At 43.0% G+C, this 23,469-nt stretch overlaps 1 protein-coding gene across 6 annotated transcripts in view; it reads left to right on the top strand.

Annotated features, from left to right (window-relative positions):
- MAPK8IP3 (mitogen-activated protein kinase 8 interacting protein 3) overlaps positions 1–23,469 on the top strand; it is a 169,572-nt gene that overhangs the window by 92,047 nt on the left and 54,056 nt on the right. For all 6 annotated transcript variants that reach the window (XM_073636674.1, XM_073636671.1, XM_073636670.1 and 3 more), the window contains 4 exons: positions 4,186–4,338; positions 11,632–11,686; positions 13,907–14,055; positions 17,578–17,634. In XM_073636674.1, coding sequence (XP_073492775.1) covers positions 4,186–4,338; positions 11,632–11,686; positions 13,907–14,055; positions 17,578–17,634 — 414 coding nt within the window. The remainder of the gene's footprint in view (positions 1–4,185; positions 4,339–11,631; positions 11,687–13,906; positions 14,056–17,577; positions 17,635–23,469) is intronic.

Here is a 23,469-nt window from a genome sequence, read left to right as displayed (position 1 = left end):
TGCTGATCCCCTTCCTTTTCTGAATGAACACAGTGAGTGATCTGTACTCGTTCCTGTGTTCATTCTTAACGGAAGCATAGCAAACAACGTTTACTATGCTTCAGTTTGTGAATAAACAGGTAGCCGTTCAGCACAGAGCACTTCCCATTAACTCACTGTCCAGTGCAGCTGAGGCTGCAGTCTAAGGGACAGGGGAAGCTCTGTCCTCAGTCCCTTTCTCTGTCTCAAAAGTGAGGGTCTGTTTAGAACCTTAATATTTTACTAAAGCCCCCCCAACAGGGCTCCTAAAAAAATTGTAAAGAAATAATAAAAAATAATATTGTAAAAAATTCTTTGAAAAATTAATATAAATTAATATAAATAAAAACTACTGACACCAATCTCTGCTCAACTGACACAGTCCACTGCTCTGCTGATTTACACGCATGTGTGTTTGTGCTCTGGGGTGCACACCCTAATGCACAGCAAAGGGAACAAATTTTAAATTCTTCTTGATCTTGAAGAAACAAACGTAGAGGTCTGGGAAAATCCATTTTGGATGTTTATTTAATCCAGAGTTGGTCAGTCAGGTGTTTTCTGCTGCAGTATAATCATAGACATTTTATTGGTTCCTAATCAGACTCTACAGTAGGGATGAGCTTCAAGTTCGAGTCGAACTCATGTTCGACTCGAACATCGGCTGTTCGCAAGTTCGCTGAACAGCGAACAATTTTGGGTGTTCGTGGCTTATTCGAGAAATCAAAAGTGCTAATTTTAAAGGCTTATATGCAAGTTATTGTCATAAAAAGTGCAATAACTTGCACCCTCCCAATGTTGAGGGCATGTGGCCTGGTACGGTTCAGGAGGGGGGGTTATCTCGTCCCCCCCTCTTTTCCTGCGGCCTGCCAGGTTGCGTGCTCAGATAAGGGTCTGGTATGGATTTTTGGGGGGACCCCACGCCGTTTTTTTTTTAAATTTTGGCGCAGGGTTCCCCTTAATATCCATACCAGACCTGAAGGGTCTGGTATGGAATTTAGGGGGACCCCTCACGTCATTTTTTTTTTAAATTTTGGCCGGGTTCCCTTTAATATCCATACCAGACCTGAAGGGCCTGGTATGGAATTTAGGGGGACCCCCCCACGTCATTTTTTTTTTTAAATTTTGGTTCGGGGTTCCCCCGTGGGGAATTCCCATGCCGTTTTTATCAATAAACTTCTATGTGTATTGTTGGACCGGCAATGCAATAGCCGCGAGTAGTTTTAAATGACTTTTTTTCCTTTGAAATGTCATTTTGCTGTCAGACTGTTCTAAACACGGGAAACATGCGCCCCTTTACAGGCATACTATAGACACCCCCCAGGTATGAAATTTAAAGGGCTATTACACTTTTATTGTTTGACTTTAAGCATTATTAAAATCACTGCTCCCGAAAAAACTGCCGTTTTTAAAACTTTTTTTTGCATTGATCCATGTCCCCTGGGGCAGGACCCAGGTCCCCAAACACTTTTTATGACAATAACTTGCATATAAGCCTTTAAAATTAGCACTTTTGATTATTCATGTTCGTGTCCCATAGACTTTAACGGTGTTCGCATGTTCGAACAAACTTTTTTCCTGTTCGCATGTTCTGGTGCGAACCGAACAGGGGGGTGTTCGGCTCATCCCCACTCTAGAGCAGTGGTTCTCAATTCCTGTCCTCAGGGCCCACTAGCAGGCCAGGTTTGTAAGATAACTGAAATACATCACAGGTGATATCATTTGCTGCTCAGTGATTGCAGGATTCTAGTGTGCATGTCCCCAAGGTAATACTTAAAATCTGGCCTGTTAGGCTGGATTCACATCTATGCATTTCTTGTGCTTTTTGCATTTTGCAGATTTGCACTACAGATCGTGTTCCATAGGAAACAATGTTAAATGGACTATAGTGCAAATCTGCAAAATGCAAAAAGCACTAAAACTGCATAGGTGTGAATCCAGCCTTAGTGGGTCCTGAGGACAGGAGTTGGGAACCACTGGTCTAGACAATGATCAACTCCAGTCTGCGGCAGCTAAACCACATTTCTGGGCAACCTTATGCATTTTCCCCAACCTATTCTGTGACCATAACACAGATTAGCAACCAATCACAATTTTTGGTTTGATCTCATGTTTGTTGGTGGGACTTTCATAAATAAACATGTAAAACACAACAGGACAAATCTCCTGCTCTCCAAAGACCAAAGACAATTCATACTCTTTAGCAGATCCAATTTTTTCACCGGTTTTGCTGCCTCCTGCAGGCCAGGAAAACTCAAGGGAAATACTGCAAAAACAAGAAACAGAGGGAGCACCAACCTAGTGCATTACCTTTGTGATAGCTGTATTAAAAAAAACCAGATGCATACTCACAAACAACATCGGAAATTAGACCCCTTTCAAACTGGGGCGGTTTGCAGGCGCTATGACAGAGGCTCTGCAAAGGCTCTTTGCGATGGTTTTTAACCCTTTCTTGGCCGCTAGCGGGGGGTAAAACTGCCCTGCTAGTGGCCGAATACCGCCGCTAAAACTACGGTAAAGCGCCGCTAATAATAGCGGCGCTTTACCGCCGACGCACCTCCCGCCCCAGTGTGAAAGGGGCCTAAGGCACACAGACTGACACTGAGCTGAAGTGAAAACATCAATTAAGGTATGTGCACCAAAGTCCACAATATACTTGAAGCAGCTTGGTCACCTAGGCAAGTCCCAAACATGAGAAGACCATCCAAGTGGCTGAATAATCACATCACAGAGCAGGTAGTGCAACGTTTCGGAGTCATGCAGGACCCCTTCGTCAGGCAGGTGACCCCTCTTCTTCTGAGACCCTCAAAATGCGTCAGTGGCTTGGACGGTCTTCTCACGTTTGGGACTTGCCTAGGTGACCAGGCTGCTACAAGTATATTGTGGACTTTGATGTGCCTTATTGCCGATTTGTTTGTAAGTATGCATCTGTCTTTTTTACATAATAAAGCTATCACAAAGGTAATGTGCTAGGTTGGTGTGCCCTCTGTTTCTTGTTTTTGCAGTATAAATAATCATGTGATTTGTTGTTGCAAATTACAGCTCACATGTTCTATCCTTGTTGTATGAACTATAACTGTCATTATTAGGTCCATGTCATGTGATGGATCCTGTTTATGGCAACAACCATCTTGTCATTAACCGGTTGCTAACACCCCACTTAACTTTTGCTATGGAGTCCCCTGCTAGCTGGACCAGATGTTGCTTTCCCCCTAGTAAGTCAGATTTGGTAAAGTTTAGGTCAGAAAAGGGACACAATCCAATATGGCAAGGTATAGTAACTCTTCTTCATGATTCTGCTGCTAGCAAGGTCTTGCCAGTGGTGGAATTACTCATATGTCATGACCCTAAAAATTATTAGCTTGTTTGTAAACAGTTTAATGCCCTTCACACCTTTCCACTGCCAACCCAATTAATAATTAAAAAAAAACAAAGTCACATGTCCCTTGTCAGCACCAATTCCACTAATGGAGAACAGTGATCCAGTGTCGCAGTCTAAGCCCACCACCAAGCTTGTTGCCGCCCCTCATCTTGATATCACCACACTGCTGTTGAAGTCATCAGTATATGTGTAAACCCTGTCGAGGGACAACCAATGAGAAAATGTTCACGTCACGGGGCAGTGATATAGACACCCAAAGAAGGACTCTCCCACTCTATGGTGAGGAGAAGACGTGAGACCACACATGACCACAGATAAAGGCAAGTATTTGGAACACTTACTGTAAATTAGGATTTAATTGATTCGGTCACTAGCTACAGAGGGTGGAGGAGGTATTGTTTATGGTGGAAGGTGGAACTTCCTTGGCCAGACTTTAATTTATACAGATATAGATAGAAAGATAGAAAGGTAAATTGCACACCTCATTGAAATATTTTCCCTTGCATTGGATACTTCACCCAGGCAGAAATAAGAAGAATATGTCTTCTATGTCCACAAGTAACCTGCACCAGTGGCTTTAGAAAGAACTGATATTGGTCCAAAATTTCACTGTATAAAAGTATGATTTGTATTTTATTCAGCTGCTGACATTTATGCATTAGAAGAGCTATATTATGTAAGTTTTTTATTTGGAAGTGCCACAGTTACTTTCAGGTCACTTGTGGAAATGATCACTTAGCTCTTATGTTCATACAGTATGTTTTATGTGTTTAAATTATTTTTTTTAGGAACGCATTAAATGTGGTTAAAAATGACTTGATCGCAAAGGTGGATCAGCTATCAGGAGAACAGGAGGTTCTTAAAGGGGAGCTGGAGGCTGCTAAGCAGGCCAAGGCTAAAATGGAGGCACGCATTAAAGAGCTGGAGGAGGACCTTAAGAGGTATGAATGAAAATAAACCCTTTTTAATGCAGGTTAAAACCAACACCAGACAAAATGTTTATTTTTATATAATTCTTTATTCAAGTCATATACCTCTTGCTTTCGATAGGGCAGGTGTCTCTAAATTTTATATACAAAGGGCCAGTTTACTGTTCATTGGGGGTAGAAAATGTCCCGGCATCAGTGGGAGTAAACAATGCCCCTTCTTTGGTGTCAGTGAGTGGAACTGTGCCCCATTGTTGGTGTCAGTGAGAGGAATTGTGCCCCTATCATTGGTGTCATTGAGAGGAATTGTGCCCCATTATTGGTGTCATTGGGCCCCATTGTTGGTGTTACTGGGAGAAACTGTGCCCCATCATTGGTGTCATTGGAAGAATTGTGCCCCATCATTGGTGTCATTGAGAGGAATTGTGCCCCTTCGTTGGTGTCAGTGGGGGAATTATGCCTTATTGTTGGTGTCAGTGGATGAAATAGTGCTCCAAGGGCCAGATAAAAGCAAGCAAAAGGGCCGCTTCCGGCCACAGTTTGAAGACCACGGCCATAGAGCATGTCAAAACAGTAAACAGCTTCAAATCACTTCCACCTGATGCAGTCCTATCATGAAAGACTATCAACATACATGTCAAGTGGAGAAAGAAACAAACCTCTACTCAGTCTATACTGTTTCAAGATATTTTTAATTTTACGTGACCCAGAAGGTCACTACCCTCAATGACTTATCTATTGCGAGGGCCTTCTGGAAGTCAGGGGGTGCTGGCAGAGAGAGGCCAGAAAGAGAGGGGAGCAGCCAAAATGTTTTATTTCTTTTTGGATAGTGGGGATGGGTTAGAGAAGCCTTTTTCAATCAGGGTGCCCAGGCACTCTGGGGTGCCTAGAAGTGTCTTTAGGGGTGCCTTGGCAAAATACCTAGATATTGCCCAAAAACTGTATACAAGTCAGTGGGTGGATCAAGCCTTCCTATTAGTTACACAAAGCCACAGGTTAGGTGTCCTAACAACCAATGATGTCATCAGCTGATAAGGAGGATGTCAGGCACCTGCACAGCATCCTTGTTTGACCCTTTCTTTCAGCACCATGGTCATATTATCTGAGTGAGGGAGAGAAACCAAGGTAGAAGAGAAAAATTGGATTAATAATCAGTACCAGTGTGCAAAGGTGTATTTGCTTTGGAAAAATAAATCACCTTTAATGTCGGGTGTCCTACACATGTGGATGTTGCTACATTATGCAAAATTATTAGTTTCGTTTTTCTTTTTAATTTCGAAAGGGGTGCCTCAAGATTGTGTGGAATTTTAAAGGGTGCCTTGACTGAAAAAAGTTTGAGAAACACTGGGTTAGAGTTTTGGGTTAGTACTTTTTATGATGGTGTCTTATTGGCTAGACTTTCTCACTCTTTGTCAGGACAAGAAGTAATAGGAGATCTTTTGAACAGGGACACACACACACAGACAAAGACACATTTTCTTTATCGTACATCATGGGACACAGAGCACCATAGTAATTACTATTTGGGAAATAGACCACCTTCAGGTGATGGACACTGGCACACCCTAAACAGGAAGTTGCCTCCCTATATAACCCCTCCCATACTGGTACCACCTCAGTTTTTTTCACCAGTGTCTAAGGTGTTAGTCGCGGGTGAAGATGTGCTCTGAGGAGCTCCAGGAGGGATCCTTGCTGGATTTAAATAGCCTCCATAGACCGGATCCATCCAAAGTGCCACTGAGGCCAAGGTGGATGGTACCCGTGCCTCGCATAAGAAGAACGAGGTTTTGCCTGTAACACCTCTCCTTGCAGGGCTGGACCCGGGACCCAGGGCTTTGGTCATGCTTACATTACCTAAAGTTTTTCCTGGCGGTGCTAATACAGGTCCAAGGGAGTGGAACCCCGATAAAAAGGGACCTGGTCCTTAGATGTTTGCTAACGCAGCCTGCCGTGATGGATGAAGTTTAGATCTGTCTATTACAGCAGTATCCTGCAGCGAGGATAAGGTACGGGAAGAAGCCTAGGAACTGTAAAAGTCCACCTATGTTTTTTTCTTCCTTAGGGAAAAATGTTGTCATGCCCTAAAATCTCCACTAGAGGGAGTATATGCACATACCTTAATTGATGTTTTCACTTCAGCTCAGTGTCAGTCTGTGTGGATCAGCAGCAGCTTGCACAGAGATTCCTCTTGTAGGTAAGAGATCTGCCATCCTGCATTTCTCCCCCCCGGAGGGACCAAGAGGGTTAGGGAAATCAGCGGTGGTTGCTGCCCCCCTTGCAATACCCCCCTTCTCCCGCAGGGGGGTGCGAAGGTCCTGGTTTTTGGCTCTAAGGTCTCCCCCTGTTCGGCGTCATTGTAGGCTTTGCCCCCCCCCCACGAGGCCACCCGCGTGCACGTGGGAACATTTTAAATTTCAAATGAAAGAGGGGGGGCGGGTGTGCAGGGAGGGGTCGGGGCCTAGGCACGGCGCCATGTGTGGGACGTAGGTCCACGAGGGGGAGACAAGCGCAGGGGGAGATATTATACTGAGAGCAGTCTCTCCTCGGCTGTGTAGGCTGTCCACTGGGGACACAGGAGCGGTGGAGCACGTAAGGGCTGCAAATGGGCATTGCCAATATGGAAAGGACATTTTTCCCAGCGCTAGGCTGAACTTGTATTAGCGGCATTACACTGTCAGACTATTGTTCAGCGATTAGTGCATTTAAATAGTGCCTCTGCTTTTGTGCTTAAGACTTTGCCTACTAAAAAGGACACCACAAAGACCTCAAAAAAAGTAGCAAAAAATTCACCCCTAGGTACTGAGAACTCCAGTCGTGCCTCCACACTGTCATCTTCTCCTGAAATACCAGATGTGGCAAGCCAGGGTAAGTCATTGGAATCAATTGGTGGTGCAGCTGCTTCTCACATCTCAGCCCCTGTATACGTGACTGAAGATGCCCTGTTGGGGCTAGAGGGAAGATTAGCGGCTTTAATCGCATCCTGCATCCAAAGTAATAGGAAGCGGTGGATGAACCCTTTTCAGCCTCGCAATCTGAGCAATTGCTGGTACAATCTCTTACGGAGATGGTTCGTTCCACTTTTAAGCTACCCCTAACTGAGTCAGCTGAAAGTTCAGTTTCTTCTTTGGGTTCCTTAAAACCTTCACAGCCTTTGCATGCATTTCCTGTCCATGCATTACTAGAAGAGCTTATTTTTGCTGAATGGGATAAGCCTTTTCTCCCTCCAAAGAGATTCACAGTACTCTATCCCATGGAGGAGAAATTCACCAACAGATGGAATGTACCAGCAGTTGACGCTGCTATATCCAGTGTGAATAAAAGTCTAACTTGTCCAGTAGACAATGGACAAATGCTTAAGGATCCAACAGTTAAAGGTTTGAATTCCTGTTAAAATCCTCTTTTTCTTTGGCAGGTGTGGTTACTCAGCCTGCAGTCGCTGAAATAGGCATCTGTCAATCCCTAAAGGACCAGTTTAGACAGGCCCTTAAGGAGGTTCCTGTACAGCAAGCCTGGGATTTGGCCGAACTGCCAAGGGCATTATGTTTTGCCATAGACGCCATTAAAGATCCTATTCACCAGGCGTCCCGCCTTGCGCTTGTGCTAGTATACATGCGTAGAATCCTCTGGTTAAAAAATTGGTCAGCCGAAAGGACCATGCAAAAAGCTTGTGACTCCTTTTCATGGGGATTGGCTATTTGGGGATGATTTGGACAAATACATCCAAAAGATTTCAAGTGGGAAAAGTACTCTTTTGCCAGTTAAGAGAAGGAGTAAACGCCCTTCATTTAATCGGATTCCTTCTCCTGCGCCAGGGGCATCCACCTCTAGGCAGTGGTGACGGCCTCCGCCATCAGAGTCTAGAGGAAAGCCTCAGGGTCAAGCCCAGGCAGAAAAGAAGTCCTGGGGCCGGAAACCTGCAAAACAGATATCTAAAGCCTCATTATGAAGGGGCGCCCCCCCCTCGACAGGGTGTGGGGAAGACTTCTGCAGTTCTCAGAAGTCTGACAAGAGGAAATTCAGGACCGATGGGTCATCTCCACGGTAACTCTAGGGTACAAACTGGAATTTCGGGAGTTTCCACTGTCTCGTTTTCTGAGGTCAAACGTCGCCAAAGATCCAGGGAAAAGGCAATCTCTGTTTCAGGCACTAGACCGATTACTGGCTCAGGGGGTGACCATACAAATCCCCACGAAAGAACAAAGTTTTTACTCAACCCTCTTTATGATACCAAAACCGAATGAAGATGTCAAACCCATTCTAGATCTAAAGAATCTAAATCAGTTCCTGAAGATCCACTCTTTTCGCATGGAGTCGATCAGGTCGTTGGTTTCTATCCTACAAGAAGGAGAACTTCTGGCGTCTATCGACATTAGGGATGCATATCTGCATGTCCCTATTTTTCCCGCTCACCAAAGGTTTCTGGGGTTCGAGGTAGAACAGCAGCATTTTCAATTTGTAGCCTTGCCCTTCGGGCTAGCTACAGCACCCCGGGTGTTTACAAAAGTTCTGGCCCCACCTCTAGCCTGGTTAAGGGCACAGGGCATAACAGTCTTGGCGTACCTAGACGATCTATAGCTAATAGACCAGTCCGTGGCTCGTTTGGAGCAAAGCGTGCGCATTACAACCAGTTACCTGGAAACTCTAGGTTGGATTCTCAACCTAGAGAAGTCTTCCTTAAAACCGCTAAAAAGGCTGGAGTACTTGGGTCTGGTCATAGACACAGCCCAGAAAAAGGTGCTCTTGCCTAAGGCAAAGAGCAATGCCTTAAGAGAGCTTGTGCAGGTGGTCAGGTCAAAAAGAGATCCCTCCAGTCGCCTTTGCATGAGGTCGTTAGGAAAGATGGTGGCTTCATTCGAAGCAGTTCCCTATGCCCAGTTCCATTCGAGACTGTTGCAAAACAGTATCCTGTCTACTTGGAACAAGACGGTTCAAGCTCTAGATTTGCCAATGCGGTTGTTCCCAAAGGTGTCCCAAAGCCTCAGTTGGTGCTCGGTATCCGGGAATCTGCAGAAGGAAAAATCCTTCATACCAGTTACCTGGAAAATGGTAACGACAGATGCCAACCTTTCAGGGTAGAGAGCAGTACTGGAAAAGACAACTGTCCAGGGACAGTGGTCCTGAAACAAAAGAGCCTTGCCCATCAACATCCTAGAGATTAGGGCAGCTTGTCTGGCTCTGAAGCCCTGAACATTCAGGTTACGGGATTGTCCTGTCAGGATCCAATCCAACAATGCCACAACTGTGGCCTATATCAATTGCCAAGGGGGCACTAATGCCGCATACACACGAGTGGACTTTACGGCAGACTTTGTCCTGCGGATTTTTCGACGAACTTTCCGACGGACTTTCCGAATGAACGGACTTGCCTACACACGATCAACCAAAGTCCAACGGATTCGTACGTGATGACATACGACCGGACTAAAACAAGGAAGTTTATAGCCAGTAGCCAATAGCTGCCCTAGCGTTGGTTTTTGTCCGTCAGACTAGCATACAGTTTTCACAGATTTAGGCTTTTTTCCCTATTCAGTTGCTGCCATGGCTTCTTTGCAGGATCAAGCTGGAAAGAAAGCCAGTAATTCTTGTAGCCGCAGCATGGCCCAGAAGGTCCTGGTATGCAGATATCGTAAAGATGGCGGTCGGGGACCCATGGACCCTTCCACTGCATCCAGACCTACACTCACGGGGGCTGATATTCCATCCTACGTTACAAACTCTAAGTTTGATGGCTTGGCTATTGAAGCCCACATTCTGAAGAGACGTAGTCTCTCTGGGTCAGTGATTTCTACCCTCATTAATGAAGCCCGCTTCCAGAGTCATATATTATAGAGTCTGGAGGGCTTATGTTTTCTGGTGTGAATCCAAGGGTTTTTACCCACGGAAATATAGCTTAGGTAGAATTCTTGTTTTTTTTACAAGTACAAATGAAGCTGGCCTTGAGTATTATTTAGGGCCAAGCCTCTGCTTTATCGGTCTTATTTCAAAGACCGATTGCTTCGCATTCTTGGTCCATTGTTTTTATACAAGGGGTAATGCGGTTTATTCAGCCAGTTAGATCACCCTTGAACCCTTGGGACTTGAACCTAGTTTGTTGCAAAAACAGCCCTATGAACCGTTACAGCATACTCCCTTGGTCCTTCTGATAAGGAAATTAGTGTTTCGGGTTGCTATAGCCTCTGCAAAAAGGGGTATCGGAGTTGGCTGCTCTTTCCTGTAAAGAAGCCATATTTAATTATTTAGGAGGACAAGTTTGTGTTGGGTTCTCATCCAAGTCTTCTGCCTAAGGTGGTTTCAGGTTTTCACCTAAACCAAGATATTGTCCTACCGTCGTTTTTTCCAAAACCATGTTTTGGGGTAGAGAACTCACTACATTGTCTTGGTGTAGTGAGAGCGGTCAAGGTCTATTTAAAGACGACTGCTCAGGTCCGAAAGACTGATGTCTTATTGTGCTGCCAGAAGGTCCTAGGAAGGGACAGGCAGCATCGAAATACACTATTGCTAAGTGGATTTGGCAAGTTATAATTCAGGCCTAATGGTTAAAAGGTAAGATTTCACCTTTTCATGTCAAAGTGCACTCTACTAGAGCAGTTAGTGCTTCTGGGGCAGTGCATCACCAAGCTTCCATCGCTCTGATCTGCAAGGCCGCAACTTGGTCTGCAGTCCATACATTCACCAGATTTTATCAAGTGGATGTAAAAAAGGGCATGCAGATATCGCCTTTGGGCGCAGTGTGCTGCAGGCGGCAGTATAGGTCATCAAGTCTGTTGAGCGCCCTGCTTGTTGTGTCTCCCTCCCCTCAAATAGCATTGCTTTGGGACATCCCACATAGTAATGACTATGGTGCTCTGTGTCCCACGATGTACGATAAAGAAAATAGGATTTTTATAACAGCTTACCTGTAAAATCCTTTTCTTGGAGTACATCACGGGACACAGGGGTCCCTCCCCTCTTTGTATATGTATATTGCTTTGCTACAAAAACTGAGGTGCTCCCGGTATGGGAGGGGTTATATAGGGAGGCAACTTCCTGTTTAGGGTGTGCCAGTGTCCATCACCTGAAGGTGGTCTATAACCCACATAGTAATTACTATGGTGCTCTGTGTCCCGGGAAGGATTTTACAGGTAAGCTGTTATAAAAATCCTATTTGAACATCTCCCTACTCCCAAAATGAAAAATGATGGCTGGAGTTGGGCTTTATGGTACATGGCACAAGAAAAGTCAAGGAAACATTCTTATTTTCTTTCATTTTTCCTTTCTATCGTTCTGCTTTAATTAAAAGTAAAATAATATTTTTGCTTTACAATTAAGGGTGAGGTCGGAAGCCATTGTGGCCATGCAAGAACCCAAAGAGGAGGTGGATGAGGTAAGTGATTTTGCAGGGTGGTGAATAGTCATCATTTGTGAGAATGCTTCTTGTCAGATTAAATAGAAGCAACTGCTTTTATTCTGTATTGATGTAAAGTACATATTTGCTAACAGTACCAGTTTTCCTATGGTTCGTATACACAGGCTTCAAACATGGAAGCAAATACATTCACTATACTTTCAGGGGTTTTGAGTGGATGTAATTTGCTCCTTACTTGCTTCTGAGTTATTTTGATTTGCCTTAAGCCTTGTACACACAATCTGATTTTCAGCAAGGAATTGTGTGATGACAGACTGTTTGCCTAAAATCCGATCGTGTGTACGAGGCTTTAGAATGCTCAAGGAGTTTATTCGATTGATTCGTTCGGGCTACTGGAAGCTGCTTTTGCATTCACATCTATTGGGAAGAAAAGCAGCTCAGAAGCAAACAAAAGCCTCTGTATAGGGGACCTTAGGGGTATTGCATTATTTAAAACCAATACATTTAGAAATAATATTTGCTTTTCTATTCATTTTTTATGCATCAAAAAGATTCAAAATGTTGCACAATTTTCAATGTTTCAGTAAAACTGTAATTCTGCTGACCATACAGAAGAACAAAATGTCCCGTGAATCATTCACGTTGTGGTTCCTCTTTGACCTTGATGCTGAAACCATGGTCACACGTGCCATATATATTTCCATGTAATTACCACATACTACTGTGTGTTTAATTTATCAAAGAACATTTTTAAATACTATTATTAATTAATGACTTCCATATATTGCTGAGATCAGTTGTAAATTGTGTAGCTTTTTTTGGTCTGACACTGCTTCTATCATGTTACAAGGCCATTGCTTGACCTTAAACTGATTCCATGATAAGAGTAGTATAGGGGCTGCCATCGTTAATCTTCTTCGGAATGCTATGGGGGTTATTTATGAAAGGCAAATCCACTTTGCACTACAAGTGCAAACTACAAGTGCAAAGTGCACTTGAAATTGCACTGAAAGTGCACTTGGAAGTGCAGTCGCTGTAGATCCGAGGGGGACATGCAAGGAAAATAAAAAACAGCATTTTAGCTTGCACATGATTGGATGATAAAATCAGCAGAGCTTCCCCTCATTTCAGATCTACCCCTCAGATTTACAGCGACTGCACTTCCAAGTGCACTTTCAGTGCAATTTCAAGTGCACTTTGCACTTGTAGTTTGCACTTGTAGTGCAAAGTGGATTTGCCTTTCGTAAATAACCCCCTATGTGCCTTGCCGCATCTTGCTTCAATATTTTGTGTTATTGACCTTAAAAATGCATGCAATGTGGTCATACAAAGGCCACAAATGGCAGCCCCCCAACATCTCATAACAAAGTCCCTTTAAATTGTTTTGTTTGTAACTGTATGCCAGGGAGGGAGTTGGTCTCACTGTCATACATTAAAGTGTTACTAAACCCAGGACCCTGCATTCACTATATCTGGTCTTCCACAGTACACAGAACATGGAAATGCAATCATTTTAGTAAATATAAACTGCTAAATGCCTTTTATCATCAGCAGTATATAAAAGTATTGTGGCTTCTATTAGAGTCTGGTTTAAAGCTTGTAGGAGAGGTTTTCATCCTCCTCTGACTGTCCTATGAGGCTGCAGGACCCCTGACCCTCTGTGTGGACAGTGCTGATTGGCCCTGTGCTGATCACATGCACCCTCCCAAGAAATAAAAGCACAAAACTGTGCAGAGTGACTCCAAAGGCTCTGTACTATCAGGAGATGGATTGGGGACTTTGGAAGAAGGTGAGGATCAGAGATGACAGAATCAAACAGACTTTTTACACAATGCGGAGGATTAACCCCTTAGGTTCTACAGGGAATATAACAAGCATGCTTTACTCCATATACAAACTTATTTTAATGTTGTGGGTTTAGTAACACTTTAAGAACATTGTCCTATATATGTATGTAGCATTTCTGCAAAAATTGCGTTTTAGGAAATTTAGGGTGCCCTTTAGCTGCACATCCTTGGACCAGGAGGTAAGAGTGCTGATATTGCCTGCAGTGCCACCTGTTTATGCCTCCTCAGTCTAGATTTGCTTTCTGAGTATTATATAAATTACCACTGGTTTATAAGAAGTGTCCAAAGCAATGCCCACTTTTTCTTTTATTTTTTTAAAATTATTTCATAAATCCTCTTTAAATGGAATTGACTCTGTGTAATGTTCTTTTTCATATCTTTTTTTTTTCAGAGCTCTTCCCCGCTGCAGGATAACATCCCTATCGCTCAGCGCAGGCGCTTTACCCGTGTGGAGATGGCTCGTGTCTTGATGGAAAGGAACCAGTACAAGGAGCGTCTCATGGAACTGCAGGAGGCAGTCAGGTGGACAGAGATGATCAGGTGATGACCGTGCTGATATCTCTTTCCAATCATATCAAGTTTGAACTTTTATGTGATAGAAATTTTGGCATCACAAACAAACACCATCTCTTCAAAGCAACATACAGTTTTTTTCAGTATTTTTTCTTGCTATAGACCATCCCTTTAAAATAAGAAAATTAAATATCAATCAATAAAATAATTCAATGAATAAAAGTCAAATGTTTGTAATTAAATCCACGTCCCTGCATTTCTTCCACCAAACAGAGGAACCAAAAGCAGCGGTGTGTTATCATCACGTAGCTCCGCCCCTACACGTTTTGTGCAACAGCGTGTCTTCAGGGGACATTGCCATGCTGACGTGGGATCCCTGTCCTATAAATAGCCTACTAATTGCCATGGAATAGCCACAAAAGGACCAAGAAAACATCAGGCGCCGGTGGCCATCTTTCCTTAGTCTATTACATAGACACCAGGGAAGAAAATACCAGGCGTCATATTATTAGAGGCCAAGTTCAGATTGTGAAAAACAGCAGCCATGTTTCCTGATCAACATAAATCATATTAATGCAAAAGAACAGTGAAAACCCGGTTGTCTTTACTGTGACTTTCTAAATGTGACGCTAACACATTTTTTAAAAAGTGCAGTCTTGCAAAAAAGAGTTAAATGTATGTAAACTCCAACAATACACTCTTCTTATTTGCTATTTTTTGGTCTGTTAAATTTACCATGGGAAATGTTTTTAATATCTGTATGATAAGCGCAAAAGATATCAGTTGACCTTGATGGAAATCTAGTGAGCTGAAAACCTTGTGTGCCTTGTGCTGCAACCTATTCTGTTAGCATTGTTCCCAGCTTTCTATATTAACATCTATGCTGAACTACAACCAACCACGTTGTGGAGAACAGGAGAGCAGGAAGTGTTCTGTAGTTCTAAATGCTTCATTTCATAGGATGACAACACTGCTCCTCTATACAGATAGAGAATACCTAGATAGAGTACAGTAAATGAGCATTGTCACCCTAGAATGGGAAGTGTGTTATTGGCAGGATCACCAGATGAAAATAAATAAAAAGATTAAGAATATAAAAAAAACTAATGTAGCCACTACATCTAAGGACTGATAAGCTGCCATAAAAAATGTTGTTCTTGGGTTTAGATATATTTTTTCACGTGCCACACTGCCAACTTTTCTTTGCTCTCTTGTGAAGGTTAGTAAAGATTCTTCAGCATGCATGCTTTCTCGCATCATCCCCAAGGTCACTACTGTGTTCTTTAGGGGCTGGGGGATGGAACTGCAGTGTGCAAAGGGGGACCAGGCATCAATACACCTGGAAGTGTGTTGGATTGTGAAGATATTATTACCAACATAGCCTAGCAAAAGAATGAAAATCAACAACATGGGATATAGAACGGATAATTGTCACGTGTTTTCTTTACAGGATGCACTTTTTTAAACATTTTATCCTTAAAAGATAATACTCACCTAGGTGGATGCAGCATCGGTCCGATGTTGCATCTGTTCCCCGCTGCCTCTGACCACTGATCTCTCAGTTCTCAGTCTTCAGTGAGCAGAGAGCCAGTGATTGTCAGCCACCCGCTCTCTGCTTTGCCCATCCAGTGCTCACTGTAGTGCTGGAGTGGCTGTGGAGAGGGCAGGAGCGGCTAGTTTGGGTGCATCTCTCAGGACACTTATAATTTCCAGTATCATTCGGAGCATAGGCAAACTCTCTTCCCTGCCAACACTCTCAGCGGCAAACACAGGACTTTCTATACACATTCTGTTTCTATACACTACATGAGCGGTTTACACACATTTCTTTGGCTCAGGCTCTCAGCAACATTAAAGAGGTTAAAAACCTCTGAAAAAAATTCCCCCAAAAAAACAAAACCTGCAAGACAAAGGCATAATAAGCTAGTATGCATCGCATACTAGTTCATTATGAAATACTTACCTTAACAAAGCTGTTGCAGCGGTCCCCTCACACCGCTGTCACGGCTGACATCTTTCCCAGAGCTTCTTCCAGGTTCGCGGGCTCCAGTGCTGTGATTGGCCGGAGCTGCGATAACATCACTCCCGCGCATGGGCACAGGAGCCGCCATTCACGGCACCAGCTTGGAAAGGAATGGCACCCGTGGGCCGTTCCTTCAGAGCCCATGCGCCGGTGACGTCACTGGCTGCATGCACTGGAAATATCTCCTAAACTGTACAGGTTTAAGATATATTTTCAATACCTATAGGTAAGCCTTATTATAGGCTTACCTATATAGAAGTTAAGGATGTTTACTTCCTCTTTAAAGTCGATATCCCTTCAGAGCATGTACCACTTGAATGAATACGAGAACAAAGTGCACTCCTGTGATCTACAGGAGAAGTAGGGGCAAAAGAGGTTTTGGCCTTACTTCTCCTTTAATTCCAGGGCAATGACTTAGGAGGTACTGAGACTGGTCGGTCAACATAAAAGCCAGGCAAATAATATTTTCAGTAGGATGTCGGCAATTAAAGACTCCCTGTTTCTCTTGTGATTTTTTTTTTAAGTGTTTGTAAACCCTAATGCCGCGTACACACGACCGGACTTTCCGCCAACAAAACCGTGGATTTGTGTTCGAAGGATGTTGGCTCAAACTTGTCTTGCATACACACGGTCACACAAATGCTGGCCAACAATTATGAATGTGAGAATGCGGTGATGTACAAGACGTACGACGAGCCGAGAAAAAGGAAGTACAATAGCCAGTGCAGCCCCTTCTGCTTGATTCTGAGCACGCGTGAACCTTTGTGTGTCTGACTTGTGTACACACGATCGGAAAGTCTGACAACAAAGTTTTGTTGGTGGAAAATTTGAGAACCTGCTATCAAACATTTGTTGGCAGAAAGTCCGACAGCAAATGTTCTATGGAGCATACACATGGTCGGACTTTCCGACAACAAACTCACATCCAACATTTCCCATCAGAAAAACTGTTCGTGTGTATGCGGCATTACAGTGAACATTTGCTCCATTTTGGTCTGTTGAATATACCATTGAAAGTACAATGTCTGCAAAAAAAAAAAATACCCGTTGATCTTTTTAGAAATTCAGAGCTGTCCTGTGTCTTCTGCACATTTTCTGTGTTATCTCAAGGACCTAATCAGACCTCCTGGTTCTTATTATGGTGCTGCAGATTAGCTACTGCTCATGTTGTGGAGATGAGAAGAGTGGAAGGGATTCAGTAGTTTGACACAAAACACCAGGGCAGGACCTACACCATTCCTTACAATTTCAGTCCAGAAAAGGCATGTGTTGGCAGTCTACAACAGGAAATTAGGAACTAAGGGCATTTCTGGAAAATCAACATGCATTTCTCTGTGCTGCAGATAGAAAACATAGAACAAATGTGCATGCATTGCGGAGAGGTTCTGTATATATTTTTTCCCAGACATACACTTTAATGTCACAACACACCAGGCTGTTTTATAGTACAGTAAAAACCTGCACATTGCCTCATTGTCAGACCCATCGTGTCGCTGTCAAAGATTATAACGTTTATCTTGTTTTAGGGCCTCCCGGGAACACCCGTCCGTCCAGGAGAAAAAGAAGTCCACCATCTGGCAGTTGTAAGTAATAATGTCACGTTTTTTGACAGTCAATTAAATGTGGATACTGTGTGATTCTATCCCTCAGGAGCCGTCTAGACAGGTATTGGGATCAGAATAGGACATATGATTTTTTTCGATGTTGCTGTTTTGAAAATGCTGCTGATTACAGTGTAACGTTTTGGGGGGGTGACTTGGACATTGAGTTCTGCAAGAAACCTACCCACACAGTCCAGTGTCTGCTTTTTTGACTCCCACCATCCACTGTAACACAAACTGGGGGTTGTTAGAACTCTGAAACATTGGGCTGAATTTGTGGCAACCCAGACTACGTTTTAGATGAAACATCTGCAAGGGTAAACAAAAACACAAGACCATCGAACAGAAGGGAGAAGCTGAACACACATATTATAGTCATGCAGTATATAGCTGGATTGTTGGAAACACTCAGAAGAATCCTTAAAGAAGAACTCCGGGAATTTTTTAATTAGTTAACAAGCAGAAGGATTTGCCCCCTTAATGACCAGGCTTTTTTTTGCGATACGGCACTGCGTCGCTTTAACTGACAATTACGTGGTCAGGCGACGCTGTACCCAAACAAAGTTTATGTCCTTTTTTTCCCACAAATAGAGCTTTCTTTTGTTGGTATTTGATCACCTCCGTGGTTTTTATTTTTTGCGCTATAAACAAAAAAAGACTCACAATTTTGAAAAAAAAAATAATATTTTTTACATTTTGCTATAATAAATATCCCCATAATTAAAAAAAAAAAATTCTTCATCAGTTTAGGCCAATATGTATTCTTAAACAAATTTTTGGTAAAAAAAAATCGCAATAAGCGCATATTGATTGGTTTGCGCAAAAGTTATAGCGTCTACAAAATAGGGAATAGATTTATGGCATTTTCATTATAATTTTTTTTTTCAACTAGTAATGGCAGCGAGCTGCGATTTTTTGCAGGACTGCGACATTGCGGTCTACAGATCGGACACTTTTGACAGTTTTTTGGGACCAGTGACATTTATACAGCAATCAGAGCCAAAAATAGCCACTGATTACCGTATAAATGTCACTGGCAGGAAAAGGGTTAATACTAGGGGGCGATTAAGGGGTTAACTGTGTTCCCTCAGCGTGTTCTAACTGTAGGAGTGATGGGCTACTTAGGACATGACAGAGATCGCTGTTCCCAATGACTGGGAACAGAAGATCTCTGACATGTCACTAGGCAGAATGGGGAATTGCCTTGTGTACATAGGCAGCTCCCCGTTCTGCCTCTGTACACCGCGATCGTGGGTCGCCAGCGGACATCGAGTCCGCGGGACACGCGGGCACGCTCCTGCGCCGGGCGCCCGCTAGCCTCCCTGCACAGACCAATGTACACCTACAGCGGTTTGCGCAGGAGAGCCAACATGCCGCTGTAAAATGGTCAGCAAGAGGTAATTGCTCATTTTTGTCTAGGGGTGAGGTTAGCAGAGATATAGTCACCTAATACCCCAATCTTCTGAGCGCAAGGCCAATCCCTGCCCCTCCTGCAAACCCGGCATGCTAGCAGTCTTGTGCATAGACTTTTCCTGATGTCATCACGCCCATAGACTGGCTCTGGGCATGAGGATGGCAGGAACAGTCAACCCAACCCCTGGATGTGGGGAATGCTGTTTTCTGTAGGATCGAAGGATCAGGCAAATATATCCTCTCTGTGTGCCCCTGGACAAAATGAGCAGTTGACCCATGCAGTCGGGCACAACGCCACTGCATGGGAATTTTTTTACCCCTGGAATTCTTCTTTAATAAACACTGCATTTTTGTGTACTTCAAGCCCTCAAGAATACACTGAGACAGAGGATGGTACGTCGTAAGGACCCAACACCCAAACATAAGCAAAGTGGCTTGGTATATGCAGTGCAGTGTAGAAAGGAATGCAAAGACGTGTAAATTGGGGAAACAAGTCATCCTTTTAAAAAACTAATTACCCAGCATAGGAGGGCAAATTATACAGGCCAAGACTCAGCAGTTTTCCTACACCTTAAGGAAAAGGGCCCTTTTTTTCAAGGAAAGTGAGGTGCACATTTTGGATAAAGAGTAGGTTTGGCAAGAAGTGGGAATAATGCCATCAAACTAGAGCAACTAATAATTAGATGAGGTGAAGATCTTGACCTCATCAACCACACCTCCTATCTTGTTCTTGGACTATCAACATCTACACCATGGATGCACAACCTGTGGCCCTCCAGCTGTTGCAGAATGACAAGTACCATGAGGCATTGCAAGGCTGACAGTTACAAGCATGACTCCCAAAGGCAGAGGCATGATGGGACTTGTAACTCCACAACAGCTGGAGGACCACAGGTGGAGCACCCATGATCTACACATTCCATGGTGATTGGATTAACCACTTGCCACCCAGGACATTTCTCTCCTACATGTACAAATCATAATTTTTTTTGCTAGAAAATTACATAGAACCCCCAAACATTATATATGGCGGCTGTTCCAACTTTTTATCTCGCAGAGTATTTGCGCAGCAATTTTTTGAACGCTTTTTTTGGGGAAAAAAAACAGTTTTGTGCTTAAAAAAAAACAAAACAGTAAAGTTAGCCCAATTTTTTTGCATAATGTGAAAGATGAAGTTACGCCGAGTAAATAGATACCTAACATGTCACGCTTCAAAATTGCACATGCTCGTGGAATGGCGCCAAACTTCGGTACCTAAAAATCCCCATAGGCGACGCTTTAAAATTTTTTACTGGTTACATATTTTGAGTTACAGAGGAGGTCTAGGGCTAGAATTATTGCTCTCACTCTAACGTTCGCAACGATACCTCATATGTGTGGTTTGAACACCATTTTCATATGTGGGCGGGGCTTACGTATGCGTTCGCTTCAGCATGCGAGCACACGGGGACAGGGGCGCTTTAAATTTTTTTTTTTATTATTATTATTAATTTTACTTTTTTTTTTTTTTAGTTTGACACTTTTTTGCAAAAAAAAAAAAATTTTATCACTTTTATTCCTATTACAAGGAATGTAAACATCCCTTGTAATAGGAGTATGGCATGATTGATCCTCTTTACAGTGAGATATGGGGTCAATAAGACCTCACATCTCACCTCTAGGCTGGGAAGCTTGAAAAAAAAAAAAGATCTCAGCCGAGGCGGTGCCGTTTGTTTGAATGCAGAGGCCGGGCGTGACGTCATAACATCGCACCCAGCCTCCGAACGATCATAGGGACTCCGGCGACCATCTGGTCCGCCGGAAATCTCTATGGTAAACATCCGGGGCCCGCCGATGGAAGCGGTGAGTCGGTAGAAGCACCGGAGGGCAGCGGGAGGGGGGGGAGTCCCCTCTCACCGCGCATAAGAACGATTAAGCGCTGGAGCAGACGCTATTATCGTTCTTATGGTGTAGGGAATCGGAAAAAGACGATTTCTGAATGATGCCTGTAGCTGTAGGCATCATTCAGATATACCTGCACAAAACGTCACATGACGGCCGGCGGACGGGAAGTGGTTTTTAAGTTGTCGGTGCTACCTGAGTGGATATAAATGCTGAAGTATCTTCCTGAAACTCACTAGAACTGAAGAAGTGGCAACAAAACATCTTCAACGTTACATACGAGTCCAATTATGTAATGTTGAATGTTGTTACTAATGTTGAGTTAACTTTTTCTAGATCATGGAAATCCTCAAAAGTGAGTTAAGAACAAAATAACTTAGATAATCATCCATGCAAAAAGAACAAGCCTTGCTAATGAAAAAGTAGAACTCTTGGAGAGGACCTGTAGTCCCTGGATCAAATAACTGCAAACATAATGAGGAGCAAATTCTATTGTAGGATTGACTTAAGAGTCAAAAAACATAGGAGGGAGGATAAGCCCGGGGGGGGGGGGCAACTTATAGTTATGAAGTGTTAGTGGCTCTTCTGTTTACCTCAGGGGTGTCCAACATTTTGACCTTTTTGGGCCACATTGGAAGAAAAGGAATTGTCTTGGGCCACACATAAAACACACTAACAATAAGGATAGATGATGAGCAGAAAAAGTCAGGCAGATCACAATTTACCGATCACTGATATAGATAATGTACCTTCATTTTTTTGTATTACTTTTTATTGTAAAAGTAAGAGGGCAACATAAAACAAGTGACATTTGACACTGTTTTTGATAAAAAATTAGTATCTGGTTGTACCAATTATCAATGAATTCTTCAGGTGCTCATTAGATATTTTGGTTCTAATTTTGCTCTTCGTGTGCTTCGTCCTTGAAAACAATTGCTCACAAATATCAGTGCTGCCGAAAACTGATGACATGAATAAGGCGTGATTATGAAAAGTGAGAACATTGTCTTTGGAAAGATAAAACGTATAAAAGTCCGGAGACGCTGTCAATTTTTTCTTTGGTCGTATGTGTTCGCTGAGTGTAAACACATTTTTACACAAAATTCCCCCCCCCAAAAAAATCAACATTTTTAAGTAAGTTTCCAGTTTTGTGTTGGGCCGCATTCATAGCCATCTTGGGCTGCATGCGGCCCGTTGGTCACAGGTTGGACACCCCTGGTTTACCTCTTCAAAGGTCACTCTTTCCTATTCCAGTCTAAGAATTCTATACAGAATGGCTATCATTCTATTCTAATCTTTTTCTCTTATTCTACATTCTTGGTTACAATAACTGATGAGGCTTCTAAAATACGAGCAGGAGTCCCAGGGCTTGGGTCAAGCTACCCTAAACAAAACATCAATGATTGGCTTACACATGCATTTTGTTGTAATAATAATAGAGAATTGTACTAAGTTGAAGCATTAATACCTGAATGAAAATGCAAACTGGTCTTCTCATAACACGTAACAACTGTATCAAATGTAATCTCGTAGATAATACTATCTTGTTTCTGGTGTAAGCATTGGTGTGCCTATGTACAGTATAGTATATTATATGAATGCATATATATTATATGAATGCAATCTATACACTGGGGGGAGAACCTCTGGGGGAATCTAGGATGGAAAAGGACTTGGGGGTCCTAGTGGATGATAGGCTCAGCAATGGCATGCAATGCCAAGCTGCTGCTAATAAAGCAAACAGAATATTGGCATGCATTAAAAGGGGGATCAACTGCAGAGATAAAACGATAATTCTCCCGCTCTACAAGACTCTGGTCCGGCCGCACCTGGAGTATGCTGTCCAGTTCTGGGCACCAGTCCTCAGGAGGGACGTACTGGAAATGGAGCGAGTACAAAGAAGGGCAACAAAGCTAATAAAGGGTCTGGAGGATCTTAGTTATGAGGAAAGGTTGCGAGCACTGAACTTATTCTCTCTGGAGAAGAGACGCTTGAGAGGGGATATGATTTCAATTTACAAATACTGTACTGGTGACCCCACAATAGGGATAAAACTTTTTCGCAGAAGAAAGTTTAATAAGACTCGTGGCCACTCATTACAATTAGAAGAAAAGAGGTTTAACCTTAAACTACGTAGAGGGTTCTTTACTGTAAGAGCGGCATGGATGCGGAATTCCCTTCCACAGGCGGTGGTCTCAGCGGGGAGCATTGATAGCTTCAAGAAACTATTAGATAATCACCTGAATGACCGCAATATACAGGGATATGTAATGTAATACTGACACATAATCACACACATAGGTTGGACTTGATGGACTTGTGTCTTTTTTCAACCTCACCTACTATGTAACTATGTACAGTATGTAAGAACTAACTTTGTAACGAAGTATTACTTCCTATTAAAAAAAATCAAAACTATAATAAGAATTATTATTGTTGAGGGTAAAAGAGATGCTGAACCGACCTCAAAAATATTGGGGAAAATAAAAGTGCATTTATTTCCCGAAGCAAAAGACTATTCTG

Source organism: Aquarana catesbeiana, linkage group LG06 (assembly GCF_042186555.1).
Source record: "Aquarana catesbeiana isolate 2022-GZ linkage group LG06, ASM4218655v1, whole genome shotgun sequence".
Lineage (NCBI taxonomy): Eukaryota > Metazoa > Chordata > Amphibia > Anura > Ranidae > Aquarana > Aquarana catesbeiana.
Note: the sequence above shows the minus strand (reverse complement) of the source record. Positions and strands in the feature narration are given on the sequence as shown.